General features: G+C 41.0%; 2 protein-coding genes across 3 annotated transcripts; one reads left to right on the top strand and one right to left on the bottom strand.

Annotated features, from left to right (window-relative positions):
- Positions 1-10: 10 nt before the first annotated feature.
- LOC133569436 (chondrolectin-like) lies at positions 11-10,851 on the top strand. Its single transcript, XM_061921770.1, has 8 exons — positions 11-986; positions 1,315-1,490; positions 1,553-1,713; positions 5,019-5,176; positions 5,251-5,298; positions 5,364-5,426; positions 5,491-5,587; positions 5,657-10,851. The coding sequence occupies exons 1-8, from the start codon at positions 908-910 to the stop codon at positions 5,736-5,738; spliced, it is 864 nt and encodes a 287-aa protein (XP_061777754.1). The 5' UTR covers positions 11-907; the 3' UTR covers positions 5,739-10,851.
- On the bottom strand, positions 5,930-13,119 carry LOC133569434 (zinc finger protein 737-like). Of its 2 annotated transcripts, none has more exons than XM_061921768.1 (4): positions 12,962-13,119; positions 7,699-7,891; positions 7,347-7,631; positions 5,930-7,271 (listed from the first exon to the last, which is right to left on the bottom strand). In XM_061921768.1, exons 2-4 carry the CDS (start codon positions 7,856-7,858, stop codon positions 5,986-5,988), a joined length of 1,731 nt encoding a protein of 576 aa, XP_061777752.1. In that variant the 5' UTR covers positions 7,859-7,891; positions 12,962-13,119; the 3' UTR covers positions 5,930-5,985. The 2 variants fall into 2 exon arrangements, with proteins under 2 accessions (XP_061777752.1, XP_061777753.1); XM_061921769.1 differs by lacking the exon at positions 12,962-13,119 and adding an exon at positions 11,854-12,945.
- Positions 13,120-14,483: the final 1,364 nt, after the last annotated feature.

Here is a 14,483-nt window from a genome sequence, read left to right as displayed (position 1 = left end):
CACATGACCTCAAAGAGTCATATTCGATAAGTAATCTGTTACACTTATTAGTATTCCATCATAATGAGCTCTGATAAACAGTGTTTTAAAAGTGGGGGCAGAGTCAAAGCCTGAGTTTGTGAGTGTGTTAATGCAAGCACATGCACACATTAAGCAGCATCAGACAAGTTTTTCTGTAACAAACAGATCAATACAGCCTGTCTCCATCCTTTAAACATGAATTGATGAGGCGTGTGTGTGTTTTAGCTGAGACTGAGATGTAAAGATCAATCTGAATTTACACACGCACAACAACGCTGTTGACTCCGCCGACCGTAACCATGACAGCACTCATTACTGTTATGACATGACCACCTGATGTCGCTTGTTAATATTCTTCATCTCATCTTCCTCACTTCCTGCTGTGTGTGTTCATCAGTAAGTGGTGTGTGTTTCTTTGCCGGGAGACGATCAGCCGCCTGCAGTGGATCAATGCAGGGAACATCTGTAACTTTGTCATTTGTGAGTGTGTGTGTGCGCAAACTAAAGAGATTAAACACGTAAGTGAAACTTATTTTTTTTTAAAAACTTTATTTTTGCATTCCTGACTAAAGCACTTCCTGACGAGCTTAGCATAGCGATGATGTCATCCTTGTGTGTTTGAAAGAGCGTTATTGATTAGCGCTTCTGCTGTCCCACTAAATTAATTAGATAAGTAAAGTGTGTGTGTGTGTGTGTTGGCCCCCTAGGGCTCAATGAAGAGGGGAGGCGGGGCCCCAGCAAGTGGGCGGGGTCACTGTGGACAGCAGTTGCAGAGCCCCCGCACTGAAGAAGAGCAGGGAAAGGACAAGCAGCAAGCCATGGAGGCAAAGGTGCTTTTACTTTGAAATCGACCGATCGCGTCACTTTGAAGCCCCCCCAAAAAAAGATGACCTTCGACCTGATGAGGCTGTGGATCCTAGGCATTGTCCTGGTTAGAGCAGTCCGTGGCACGCGGGTGCTGAGTGGTGAGTTCAAGTGCTTTTTTAGGGTCGGGTCAAGAGGTCACGCACGTGTCACATTTTCAATACTGTGACATTTTTTTAATTTTTTATTCATGTAACCTGTGTATGGATATAAAATGCATACGTCTATGACACACACACTAAAAGAAGCTCTTGAGTGTGTGTCGAAGAGCAAAGTGATGATTCCGCACAAGACGCTGCAGCTAATCACTTAATGTGCATGCTGCTGCAATAAGATCTGCAGTGTGTGTGTCTCTCTGTGTGTGTGTGTGTGCATGCACTGATGATGTCATTAGTAAGGTCTGATGTCCTTCTGTCCCCCACGCCACAGGTCAGACGGTGTGTTTGGGCGAGGGCGCGCAGCCCTGCTACAAGATGGCCTACTTCCACGACGTCTCCAGCCGCGTGGGCTTCAGGGAGGCAGAGCTGGCGTGTCACATGGACGGCGGCTCGCTGCTCAGCATTGAAAGTCCCTCCGAGCAGGAAGACGTCGAACACCTGCTGCAGGTGAGACCAACCTTCGCCTTCCTCTTCTTCTCCTCATCCTATTTTTTTCCCCCTTCCCCCAGGAGTTGCGCTCAGGAGCAGGAGGAGGCGGAGCTGGAATAGCAGATGGAGACTTCTGGATCGGTCTGACTCGGGTGGATGGTGAGGACCATAAAGCTCCCGACGTCGCCACTTCCTGTCCGCAGCTCTACAGGTGGACTGATGGCAGCATGGCATCCTTCAGGTAGGGACTAACACACCCTCTGTGCGTGTGTGTGAAATTTCACACGTTACACAACATCGGATCTGGCATGCACGAGCGTCTTGTTTCTTCTGCAATAAATGGCTCCATGTAGATTATTATTTGTCAAAATACACGTGGTGTCGAGGGGAGTGGTTTTAAAGGCCTACTGAAATTAGATTTTCTTATTTAAATGGGGATAGCAGGTCCATTCTATGTGTCATACTTGATCATTTCGCTATATTGCCATATTTTTGCTGAAAGGATTTATTAGAGAACATCGGCGATAAAGTTCGCAACTTTTGTTCGCTAATAAAAAAGCTTTGCCTTTACCGGAAGTAGCAGACGATGTGCGCGTGACGTCACGGGTCATAGAGCTCCTCACATCCTCACATTGTTTACAATCATAGCCTAAAGCAGCAAGAGCTATTCGGACCGAGAAAGCGACAATTTCCCCATTAATTTGAGCGAGGATGAAAGATTCATGGATGAGGAAATTTAGAGTGAAGGACTATAAAGAAAAAAAAAGTTTAAAAAAAAAGGCGATTGCAGTGGGAGCGATTCAGATGTTATTAATTCTGGAAAATCCCTTATCTGCCTATCATGTTGCTAGTGTTTTAGTGAGATTAAATAGTACCTGAAATCGGAGGGGTGTGGCCACGGGTGTGTTGACCGCGAGTGTCTTTGAGGGAAGTAACACAGCTGCAACAGGACGGAAGCTCCGTTGATGTCTCCAGTATGAGCCCACTTATTACCACAATTTTCTCACCGAAACCTGCCGGTTGACATGTGGTCGGGATCCATGTTCGCTTGACCCCTCTGTTCCATAGTAAAGCTTCACCTACGGGAATTTTAAACAAGGAAACACCGGCTGTGTTTGTGTGGCTTAAGGCTAAAAGCTTCCCACCTCCATCTTTCTACTTTGACTTCTCCATTATTAAGTGAACAAACTGCAAAAGATTCAGCAACACAGATGTCCAGAATACTGTGTAATTATGTCATTAAAACAGACTATTTATAGCTTGGATCGGGCTGGAAAATAATGTCCGCTACAACCCGAGACGTCAAACACACGTGTCATCATACCGCGACGTTTTCAACAGGACACTTCGCAGGAAATTTAAAACTGCAATTTAGTAAACTAAAAAGGCCGTATTGGCATGTGTTGCAATGTTAATATTTCATCTTTGATGTATAAACTATCAGACTGCGTGGTCAGTAGAAGTGGGTTTCAGTAGGCCTTTAAGACGACTGGTACAAAAGTAATATTAGAGCTATTAGGAGCCATAAAAGTATCAATAAATGCACACAATGTTATTAAATTACCTCTAAAACTATATTATTGCAATAGCTGAGGGAAAATATTATGACATTATGAAGCAGGGTAAAGCAGCAATAACTTCCATGTAATAAAACATTTATTATATACAGCATATATGCGGGACTTTATGCAATTATTTCATCCTTGATTGCTCCTGATTACATTGAACTAATTTAGTGAATTTTAAGATTAAAAAACTCTTGCAATAATGGGATAAAAATGTGCTTTGTGTTTCCTTTGATTTGATGAAACACCTTTTTATATATTTATTTAATGGATTTACAAGTTACAGTTTAATTAATCGATTTTGATTATTTACATTACATATTGTGTTGTACCTAACGTAATGTGCATAATGCAGAGCACATGATGTAATGTTTTCATTTACTTCACTTTGAATTAATTTACTGTGAAGACTTATTTACAAAATACATAAAATTTGAACGGTGTTTATGAAGTATTAATTAAAACAAATAAGTCTGGCACAAATAAGTTTTTTTTGTTTTAAATTTCATTCAAATTAAAAGCATTTTTTTATTTTAATTAGTTGCACGGAGTTTTAATTTACTGTGAAAATGTATTTACTGGATGTATAAAATTGATCTGGCGTTTCTGAAATAATAAAATCATGTACTCTGAGCGTAAATTACTACTGTAGAGTTGTTTTTGAAAATAATTTAATAACCATGTAAATTAATGTACAAAATATGTACAATTAGCATGTTGTTTATGAAATAATAAAATAAGTTAGCCCAAGACAAAATAACATTGTAGTTTTTTAAAATTAATTGAAAATGTTTTGGAGGCTTTTAATCAGTTGGAGTTTATTTAGTGTGAAAAGTACTTTTTTCAACTTACAAAGTATATAAAATTTAGATGGCATTTGTAAAATATAATAAAACAGCCTCGTGCAAAATAACATAGTTATTTGTTTTTAAATATTTTTTAATAGCATTACCGGGGAAGTTTTAATAAGTTGGAAGTTAGTTGACATACTGTGAAAATGAATATAATAAATGTATAATATTAGGATAGCGTTAATTGAATAATATTGCCGGTAATAGAATTACTCTGGTGCCAAATAACATTATATATATTTTTTTTAAGAATAGTTTATAATAAACATATTTTAGCTCTTTAATTTGATAGATGTAAGTTTATTTACTGTAAAACTGTATTTGCAAAATGTATAAAATTAGGATGGCGTCTATAAAATAATACAGTAAAATACCTTAAGTCTGGTGCAAAATAACATAGTTCTGCTTCTAAAAATATTTTAATAACAATTTTTGTAAAGTTTTAATTAGTTTGATGGAGTTATTTTACTGTAAAAAATCATTTACAAAATGTATAAAATTAGGAGGACATTTTTAAAATACCGGTAATAAAAGTGGTATAGCGCAAAATGACATTGTAGACTGTCTTGAAAACTAATTTTACGAATTTCGGGGTTATGTTTTAATTTGTTAGATGGAGTTCATTTACTGTGAACATTTCTTTACGAAATATATAAAATTAAGATAGCATTTAAAAAATTACACATTGAATTAGATTTGCACAAAATAACATTATAGTTTTTGTCTTAAACAATAATTTTGCACATTTTGGGGCGGGGGTGTCATATTAGTTGGATGGGGTTATTTCACTGTAAACATTCATTTACAAAATATATAAAATTAGGATAGCATTTAGAAAAATAGTTTTAAATAGTTGTATTAAGTTTATTTATGAAAATTAATTTACAAAGTACACAAAATTAGAAAGGCAATTTTACTGTATATTAAAATAAACTTTGAATGAAAAAACTAAGTGAGTTAGAAATAAATAAATTAGTTTTTGTTTTTAAAATTATATTTTCTCAATCTCTACAGTTTTATATGTACATATTTTAAATGCAAATATACCTGTATATTCCTTATGTTCTTGCTGTTGTTTTGGTATAAATCTCATCTCATATTTTGTGTTAATAAAAATGATTGTGATGCAGGAACTGGTATTTCGACGAGCCATCCTGTGGCGGAGAATCCTGCGTGGTCATGTACCACCAGCCTGCGGCACTTTCTGGAGTGGGCGGGGCTTACCTCTACCAGTGGAATGACGACCGATGCAACATGAAGCACAACTTCATCTGCAAATATCCACCAGGTATCCAGCATCATCATCTTTACACACCTCTTATTGCTCGACCAATCACGCTCACTCGTCAATATGTCTGTCAGGGCGCCAGCTGGGAGAGGAACATGGCACAGCTGGTGGGCGGGGCACAGGTAAGTGGGGAAAGTAGTTTCATCAACAGTATTGTATGGATGATGATGATGCTGCATCTGTGCAGAGGCCACACAGGACAGTGCTGGTGAGCTACTCCCTCCTCAGGTCACATTGGCCGGAACCTCAGGTAAACACACTTTTGTTACCATGGCAACCACTAGGCACCGCCCTCATTTTGTTGTCTCTTGAAGGCATGCTGCTGCTCTACGTCATCATTCCCACCATTCCTCTCATGCTGCTCATCCTGGTGGCTGCTGGGAGTTGTTGTTTCCACGCGCTAAGCAGAAGGTGAGCAGATGTATTGATCAAGTGTGTGCGTGTGACTGCTGTCAATCAACACTCTGGCTCCTCCCACAGTCCGTCCCGCACCAAAGTTGCTGTGAGACAATCCAACCTGTGGATCTCCAAGGCGCCCAAAGCCGACGCCATGGAGGTGTGACCGTCCAAGCTGCCGTCTAACACGCTTTAAACCAATCAAGGGGAAAGGGGCGAAGTCTGTGCTAATCAAACATATGTGACATGCGACCTTTATTGTCCACAAAGAGCTAACAGGACATCGAGCTAATCATAAAATCAAGTTTGTTCAGCCAATCAGCTTCTGAGTTCAACTGTTATGTGGAAAAATGTTGGTATCTTTGGTATTTAAGTTTTATTGACAACTTTGCATTAAACGGGAGGTAAGAGCTTCATTCAGGGGGCGTGGCCACTTCACTAGTCACAATCTCTTCCTGTTTGTAGCTAACGACCACGTCCCCGTCGAGGTCATCAAACAGAACAGGCGTCTCTTCGTCTGCACACGGCATCCCCACACCGTGCATTCGCTTCCTGTGCTGCTGCAGGTTGCCATGGCGATTGAAGCGAGCGCCGCAAAGTTCACAGCCGAAGGGTCGCTCGCCCGTGTGGATGATGATGTGCCGGGCCAGCTGCGAGCGGCACTTCTTGTCCTTGCCGCAAATATGGCAGATGAAAGTCTGTGGCGGGCGGGCGCCGTCCAGGTGGACAACTCGCCGGTGTCTCTTGAGGTGGCTGAGGCGCCGGAAGCGGCGGGTGCACATGTCGCAGGAGTGCGGTCGCTCCTCGCTGTGCACGGCGGCGTGGTTGTTCAGCAGGGATGGGAACTTGAACACCTTGCCGCACATGGAGCACGGGAAGACTTTGGGCGCACGCGAGGTGCCAGAGAATGTCGGCGCCTTCTGCCCCATTTTGAGGTGCACTCGTGTGTTGTGCCTCTTTAGGCAGGCGCCGCTCATAAACCTGCGCAGACACACGCCGCAGCGGAAGGGTTTTTCATCCGTGTGCACACGCGAGTGCGCGGCGAGCATCGCTTCCGTGTTAAATCGCCGGCCGCAGACTTGGCAAGGCAGCGTTCCATGCTCAACGCAGCCGTCGGGGTGCAGCCGTTTGTGGCGCTCCAGCTGGAACTGGCGGCAGAACTTGCGTCCGCACACCTCGCACAGGTGCGGCCGCTCATCCGTGTGTGTCAGCAGGTGAGCGGCCAGCTGTGACCGGAACTTGAACTCCTTGCCGCAGAAGTCGCAGAGCAGCGAGCCAACGCTCCGCGTCCTCTCACCGCCGTCCTCGTGCACCGTCTTCTTGTGGTGGTCCAGGTCAATGGTGCGCATGTAGGCCTTGGGGCAAAGGTCGCAGTGGTGAGGTTTGATGCCCAGGTGGATGACCTCGTGCGTCTTGAGCGCCGACCTGCAGCGAAAGGTCTTCCCGCACGCGTCGCACAGCCACGTCTGCTTAGGCCGCCGCCTCTCCCGCCTGGCGACGCCACCTGGATGTACGTGGCTGAGGTGATGGCGCAGGTTGTCGCTGCGATTGAAGCGCAGGTCGCACAGGTGGCACGCAAACGGCTTCTCGCCCGTGTGGATGAAAGAATGACGGATCAAACTGGACTTGTTCTTCATCACTTGACCGCACACGTCGCACACGCTGCTCTCGTCCTCCAGCTTCACCACCGCCAACACACCTGGTGGTATTAGGAGAGATGGCGTGAAGCTGCAGCGGGAGTTTAAAATTTCAACACCACTTGACCACTTCTTACCTGCCTCAAGTTGCGTCCGCGTGGCTTCGTCAGCCGCCGCCAGGTCAGAGCAGTCACTAGACAGGGGCTCGGGCAGCGTCAGCAGGTCTTCTCGCCACTTGGGAGGGCGTCGTATTCTCTGCGGACGGGCGCCGGACGGCTGCGGGGGGGTAGAGGAGGAAACGGGGAGGCATGGCGTCTGTGTTTTGACGGCGTTTCGAACAGCTTTGACCCTGCGCAACACTGCGCCGCCATTTTGTTCGGCGGATTGGCGCGCCGAACACGGAACCGGCATGGCGGCCGTGCCTGCGAGTGAGGATGACGTGTGAGAGGAAGTACGCTGACAAATTTGAGGATGCATCTCCCGTGTCACCTTTGTGTCGCCAGCCGAGCGTCTGAGTGAGCAGGTCCACCTGGACAGCAACATCACGACTGTCGACGTCTCTCTGACAGCCGACCTCGCTGGTCCAGCCCACTTGGGGCTCCCACTGGCAGCCCACCTCCCTCCACCGGGTCGCCTCATCGCCTCTCATGGAGAAGATGCACACAGTCCAGCAGTGCTCACCCTTAAATGAAGACATTTTGTACTACTGAGGTATGAAACATACAGTATGTGCCAATTAGGGCTGGGCGATATATCGATATATCGCGGGTTTGTCTCTGTGCGATATAAAAAATGACCAGCATTGGGCTGGGGGATATTGTCTTTTATTAATATCACGATATACGATATACCGTATTTCCTTGAATTGCCGCAGGGCATATAGTATGTGCCTGCCTTGAATTACTGCCGGGTCAAACTCGCTTCCCAAAATAATTAGCGCATGCTTAGTATTACCGTCAAACCCGTGACGTCACGAGTGACACTTCCCCTGTCATCATTTTCAAAATGGAGGAGGCTGATTTCAATACCGGTAATTTTAAATCGCATGAAGGGAAGAAGATTAAGAGCTATTCAGTAGGATTTAAGGTCCAAGCTTACATCACACTCAAATTTTTACTGCGTACCTTTGGTAAGTGCCGGAGTGAGAAGAGGTTTTAAAATAAGTAGCGCAGGCTTACTTTTACCGCATGCCTTTGGTAAGCGCAGGAGTGAGAAGAGGTTTTAAATTAATTAGCGCCCCAGCGGCAATTCAGGGAAATAAGGTATATCTCGATATTTTTCCTTAGCCTTGAATGAACACTTGATGCATATAATCACAGCAGTATAATGATTCTATGTGTCTACATTAAAACAGTCTTCTTCATACTGCATTAATATATGCTTCTTTTAAACAGAGGAAAATCACAACTAAGTCAATTGACCAAAAGTGTATTTATTAAATACTCTTCATTCTCTCGCGGGTGACTTTTTAAATGAAAGAACAAATTAGTAGTGCTGCTACATTTTATAACACTTCTGCTGCATACTTTGTATATTGCTGTTGTGTGCTGAATATCTTCCTGCTTGAAGCCAAACCACCGCCAGATGGACCCCCTGCAGTTTTTTGGGCATTAATTGTTCTTCCTCCATTTGTGATCAGTTTCGCACCTTCTCTCTCTTGTAATGTCACTCAACTCGCTAACTTTAGCCATGCTGCTACCTCTCTGCTCCGCGAGAACGTATGACGCTAGACGCGTGACAGTATGTGACGTATGTAAGAAGGCGGGCTTGTTTTATGTCTCTGTGAGAAGGAGAGACGAGAAGGAGTGAGAAGAGCCTGTAGTGTAATGCCCGCAGCTAAAAGCAACTGCATGAGAACATACACTCGAATATTACGATATAGTCATTTTCTATATCGCACAGAGACAAACCCACAGTATATCGTTTGTATCGATATATCGCAGAGCCCTACTATATCGTGATATTCGAGTATACGTTCTCACACAGTTGCTTTTAGCTGCGGGCATTACACTACAGGCTCTTCCCACTCCTTGTGTCTCCTTGGATATCATGTCAGTCGATTCCTCATACCGTGGTGGATTTACTAGACACTTGTGTCAGTAGATTCTCATTTCATAGTCGACTCTCATGTCACAGATGTTTCCCGTCTCTTAACTCTCATGTCAGAATAAACTCCCCAGACTCTCTGGCGGTGGTTCGGCTTCAAGCGGGAATATGTCGAATAGACAACTTTAATTCGTCAAATGTGAGGCACAAACGTTGCTATAAAAAGTAGCATTAGGACTGGGCGATGTGGCCTTTTTTTAATATCTCGATATTTTAAGGCTATATCGCGATACACAATACACTTGATACATATAATCACAGCAGTATGATGATTCTATGTGTCTACATTAAAACATTCGTGTCCATAAAGCATTAATATATGCTCATTTTAAACTCTCATGCAGAGAAGGAAATCACAACTAAGTCAATTGACCAAAACTGTATTTATTAAACAGTTATTAAGCAGTGGCACAAACGTTCAAGTCATTTCCAAAACAGAAAGTGCAAGATTGTCAGAGACATTTTAAGTGTCAAATAAAAATGAGCTGCATTATAGTATTCCTCCTTCACTATGTGTTAGGTTACTACGGACATTTTTAAATTCTGTTGTTGACTAAATGTTTCATACGGTTTTGATCTGGAAATGTTTGCCTCGGCATTCTGATGGTGTGGGCGTGTGGCACCAAATGAAGATGTTAACATGCGAAGTTTCAAACACTCATTCTCTAGCAGGTGACTTTTCAAATTATGCTACATATTAGCAGTGATGTTACTTTTTATAGCAACGCTTCAGCACCACACTTGACAAATTACGGTTGTCTGTTTGACATATTCCCACTTGAAGACAAACCAACCACCAGATGATGGACTACCTGCTGTCTTTCTTGGGAAATAATTCTTCAATCAATCAATCAATGTTTACTTATATAGCCCTAATTCACTAGTGTCTCAAAGGGCTGCACAAACCACAACGACATCCTCGGTAGGCCCACATAAGGGCAAGGAAAACTCACACTCCTTCATTTGTTACCAGATTCGCAACTTCTTTCTCTCGCATTACCACTTGCATGGCTCCGCTAGCATCAAAGCTAACATTACCCACGTTACTACCTCTCTGCTCCGCGAGGGCTTATACGTATATACGTAATGTAATGCCCGCAGCTAAAAGCAACTGCGTGAGAACGTATACTCGAATATCACAATATAGTCATTTTCTATATCGCACAGTGACAAACCCGCGATATGTCGTGTATATCGATATATCGCCCAGCCCTAAGTAGCATTACTGCTAATATGTAGCATCATTTGAAAAGTCACCTGATGGAGAATGAAGAGTGTTTACTCCGATTGTCAACATCTCCATTCGGTGCCACACACCATCAAAATGCCGAGGCAAACATTTCCAGATCAATGCCGTATGAAAAAAACAGTCAAGAACAAAAGGAGATAATGTCCGCAGTAAACTACCACATAGCAAAGGACATACACTATTTGACTTCCTATTGTGCAGCTCGTTTTTATTTGACACTTATTGAAATATCTTGTGTGACATCATGCACAAAAGTGTACTTTATTTGTTTTAAACTATTAAAGTTGTGTTCTGTTGAAAAAGTGCACTTTAATAATAGGTTGTTTTAAAATGTCTCTGACAATCTTGCACTTTCTGTTTTGGAAATGAAATGAATGCCACTGCTTAATAACTGTTTAATAAATACAGTCTTGGTAAATAGATTTAATTGTGATTTCCCTCTCTGTATGAAAGTTTAAAGGCCTACTGAAACCCACTACTACCGACCAAGCAGTCTGATAGTTTATACATCAAAAATGAAATCTTAAAATTGCAACACATGCCAATACGGCCGGTTTAATTTACTAAATTACAATTCAGGGTTTCCCACACATCCATTTATTTGTGGCGGCCCGCCACGAAAGAATTACAACCGCCACAAATAAAAAATAAAAATATAAAATTTATTTTTTTGCGGGCTTTTTACTAGCTTGACTGCTCATAAAAGCAACATGACTCTGTCTACGAATGGAGCTTGTAGTTACATATTATATAAATATGTAAATATTATATAAATATGTACATAAAGTGTTGTAATTATATTCCAACTCAGCGTTCTTCTTGGTCATCGCCGCTGCCTCCCCCCATCAATAACCCCCCACCCCCTCCTCCACCCAACCACACCACCACAAATAGATGCCTGACCTGTGGGAAACACTGCAATTTAAAATTTCCTGCGGAGTTTCATGTTGAAAATGTCGCGGAATGAAGACGCGTATGATGACGCGTGTTTGTGACGTTATCGGTTGAGCGGACATTTTTAGCCCAGCACCACGTACTGCTAAAAGTCGTCTCTTTTCATCGCATAATTACACAGTATTTTGGACATGTGTGTTGCTGAATCTTTTGCAATTTGTTTAATTAATAATGGAGACTATAAAGAAGAATGCTGTCGGTGGAAAACGGTGGATTTCAGCTGCCCTTAGCAACCGAAACACTGCCAGTGTTTCTTTGTTTTTTGTGAAGCTTTAGTTAACATTTTTCGCTAAACTTTTTGGATGAGAAAATTGTGATATTAAGTCGGCTCTTACCGGAGACTTGTGCGGAGTTAGCGTTTTCCTGCAGCAGCTGTCATCTTGGCTCCTCCATTGGCTTAATTCTCTCAGAGACACTGGCGGTCACTGCACCCCTCCGACTTTCAGGTATTACTTTATAATCTCACTAAAACACTATTTACACAATAAGCAGATAAAGGATTTTCCAGAATGATCCTAGTAAATGTGTCTAATAAGATCTGAATTGCTCCCACTACACTTTTTTTCTTCTTCTAGTGCTTCACTCTAACTTTCCTCATCCACGAAATCTTTCATCCTTGCTTAAATTAATGGGGAAATTTTCGCTTTCTCGGTCAGAATCGCTCGCGCTGCTGGTGTCTATGATTGTAATCAATGTGCAGATGTGAGGAGCCCTCACACCCGTGACGTCACGCGCACATCGGCTTCTACTTCCGGTACAGGCAAGGCTTTTTTATTAGCGACCAAAAGTTGCGAACTTTGTCGACGGTCTTCTCTACTAAATCCTTTCAGCAAAAATATGGCAATATCACGAAATGATCAAGTATGACACATAGAATGGACCTGCTATCCCCGTTTAAATAAGAAAATCTCATTTCAGTAGGCCTTTAAAAGTAGCATATATTAATGCAGTATGAACAAGAATGTTTTAATTTAGACACATAGAATCATCATACTGCTGTGATTATATGTATCAAGTGTTCATTCAAGGCTAAGGCAAACTATCAAGATATATATCGTGTATCGCGATATGGCCTAGAAATATCGTGATATTTAAAAAAAGGCCACATCGCCCAGCTCTAAGGCTAATGTATGCTGGGTGGACATAGGAACAAAGGAATTATATTTATATAATATATCAATGACCGCAGAATGTACGTCGTACGTCACGTTGTGTCACGTGAACCAAATCCAAAGCGGAAGTGTAAATTGTGACATGTTAAAAGTGTTGAGTAATGATAATAGAACGTTAATTTTATTTAGTACTTTGATAAATAATACTAAAATAACACCTGATGTGGCTAAACAACTGTGCGATACAGCAACTGTTAGCTAGCCGCATGCTATCAACTGCCTCCGTTAAGAAGAAGAAAACACTAATATGAATTTAAAAAGTTATACTTACTTCTGCGACGAACAGCTAAACGACCGGCAGAAAAATATTGAAAGTATTTCAATACTAAAAGCCCAAATATTTACAAAGTAGTTTCATCAACTACGACACGCCGCACGGAGACGACAGGCCAAACCGGAAGCATTCTTATTCTTCTTTTGCGGAAGAAAGAGCTTTCACGTTATCACTTACGCCCTCCCCTGGAGACAGAAAGGATAACAGCGGACAAATAATAAAACAAGTTATTTTTGAAAGTTAACATTAAAATAATATAATAATAACAATCCATCCATCCATCCATTTCCTACCGCTTATTCCCTTTCGGGGTCACAGGGGGCGCTGGTGCCTATCAGCTACAATGGGGCGGAAGGCATTGTACACCCTGGACAAGTCGTCACCTCATCACAGGGCTATGATAATAATTATATATGTATATATATACATATATATGTGTGTGTGTATATGTATATTGATATACATTTATATATATGTATATTTATGTGTATATATGTATATTTATATACATTTATATACAGTATAGATATGTATATTTATATGTATATATGTATATTTATATACATTTATATATATATGTATATTTATTTATATATATATATGTATAAATATATACATATATATATACATATATATATACACACACATATATATATATATATATATTTTACACATATATATACATATATATTAGGGGTGTTGGAAAAAATTGATTCGAATATGATTCGAATGGAATACGTTGTGCGATCAAGAATCGATTCTCATTTTTTTAAAATCGATTTAAAAAAACAATTGTATATATATATATATTTTTTTTTTTTAATCAATCCAACAAAACAATACACAGCAATACCATAACGATGCAATCCAATTCCAAAACCAAGCCTGACCCAGCAACACTCAGAACTGCAATAAAGACACAAATACGACACAGAACAAGCCAAAAGTAGTGAAACAAAAATGAATATTATCAACAACAGTATCAATATTAGTTATAATTTCAGCATAGCAGTGATTAAAAATCCCTCATTGACATTATTAGACATTTATAAAAAATAAAAAAGAACAAAAGTGTCACAGTGGCTTACACTTGCATCGCATCTCATAAGCTTGACAACACACTGTGTCCAATGTTTTCACAAAGATAAAATAAGACATATTTTTGTTTCGTTTAATAGTTAAAACAAATTTACATTATTGCAATCAGTTGGTAAAACATTGTCCTTTATAATAACAAAAGTTTTTGTTTTTTTAATATCTACTACTCTGCTAGCATGTCAGCAGACTGGGGTAGATCCTGCTGAAATCCTATGTATTGAATGAATACAGAATCGGGAAAATATCGTTTTTGAATCGAGAATCGAATCGAAAAAATCGATATATTATCGAATCGTGACCCCAAGAATCGATATTGAATCGAATCATGGGACACCCAAAGATTCACAGCCCTTATATATATATATATATATATATATATATATATATATATATATATATATATATATATATATATATATAT

Source organism: Nerophis ophidion, linkage group LG15 (genome assembly GCF_033978795.1).
Source record: "Nerophis ophidion isolate RoL-2023_Sa linkage group LG15, RoL_Noph_v1.0, whole genome shotgun sequence".
NCBI lineage: Eukaryota > Metazoa > Chordata > Actinopteri > Syngnathiformes > Syngnathidae > Nerophis > Nerophis ophidion.
This window is presented reverse-complemented; position numbering and strand designations above follow the sequence as displayed.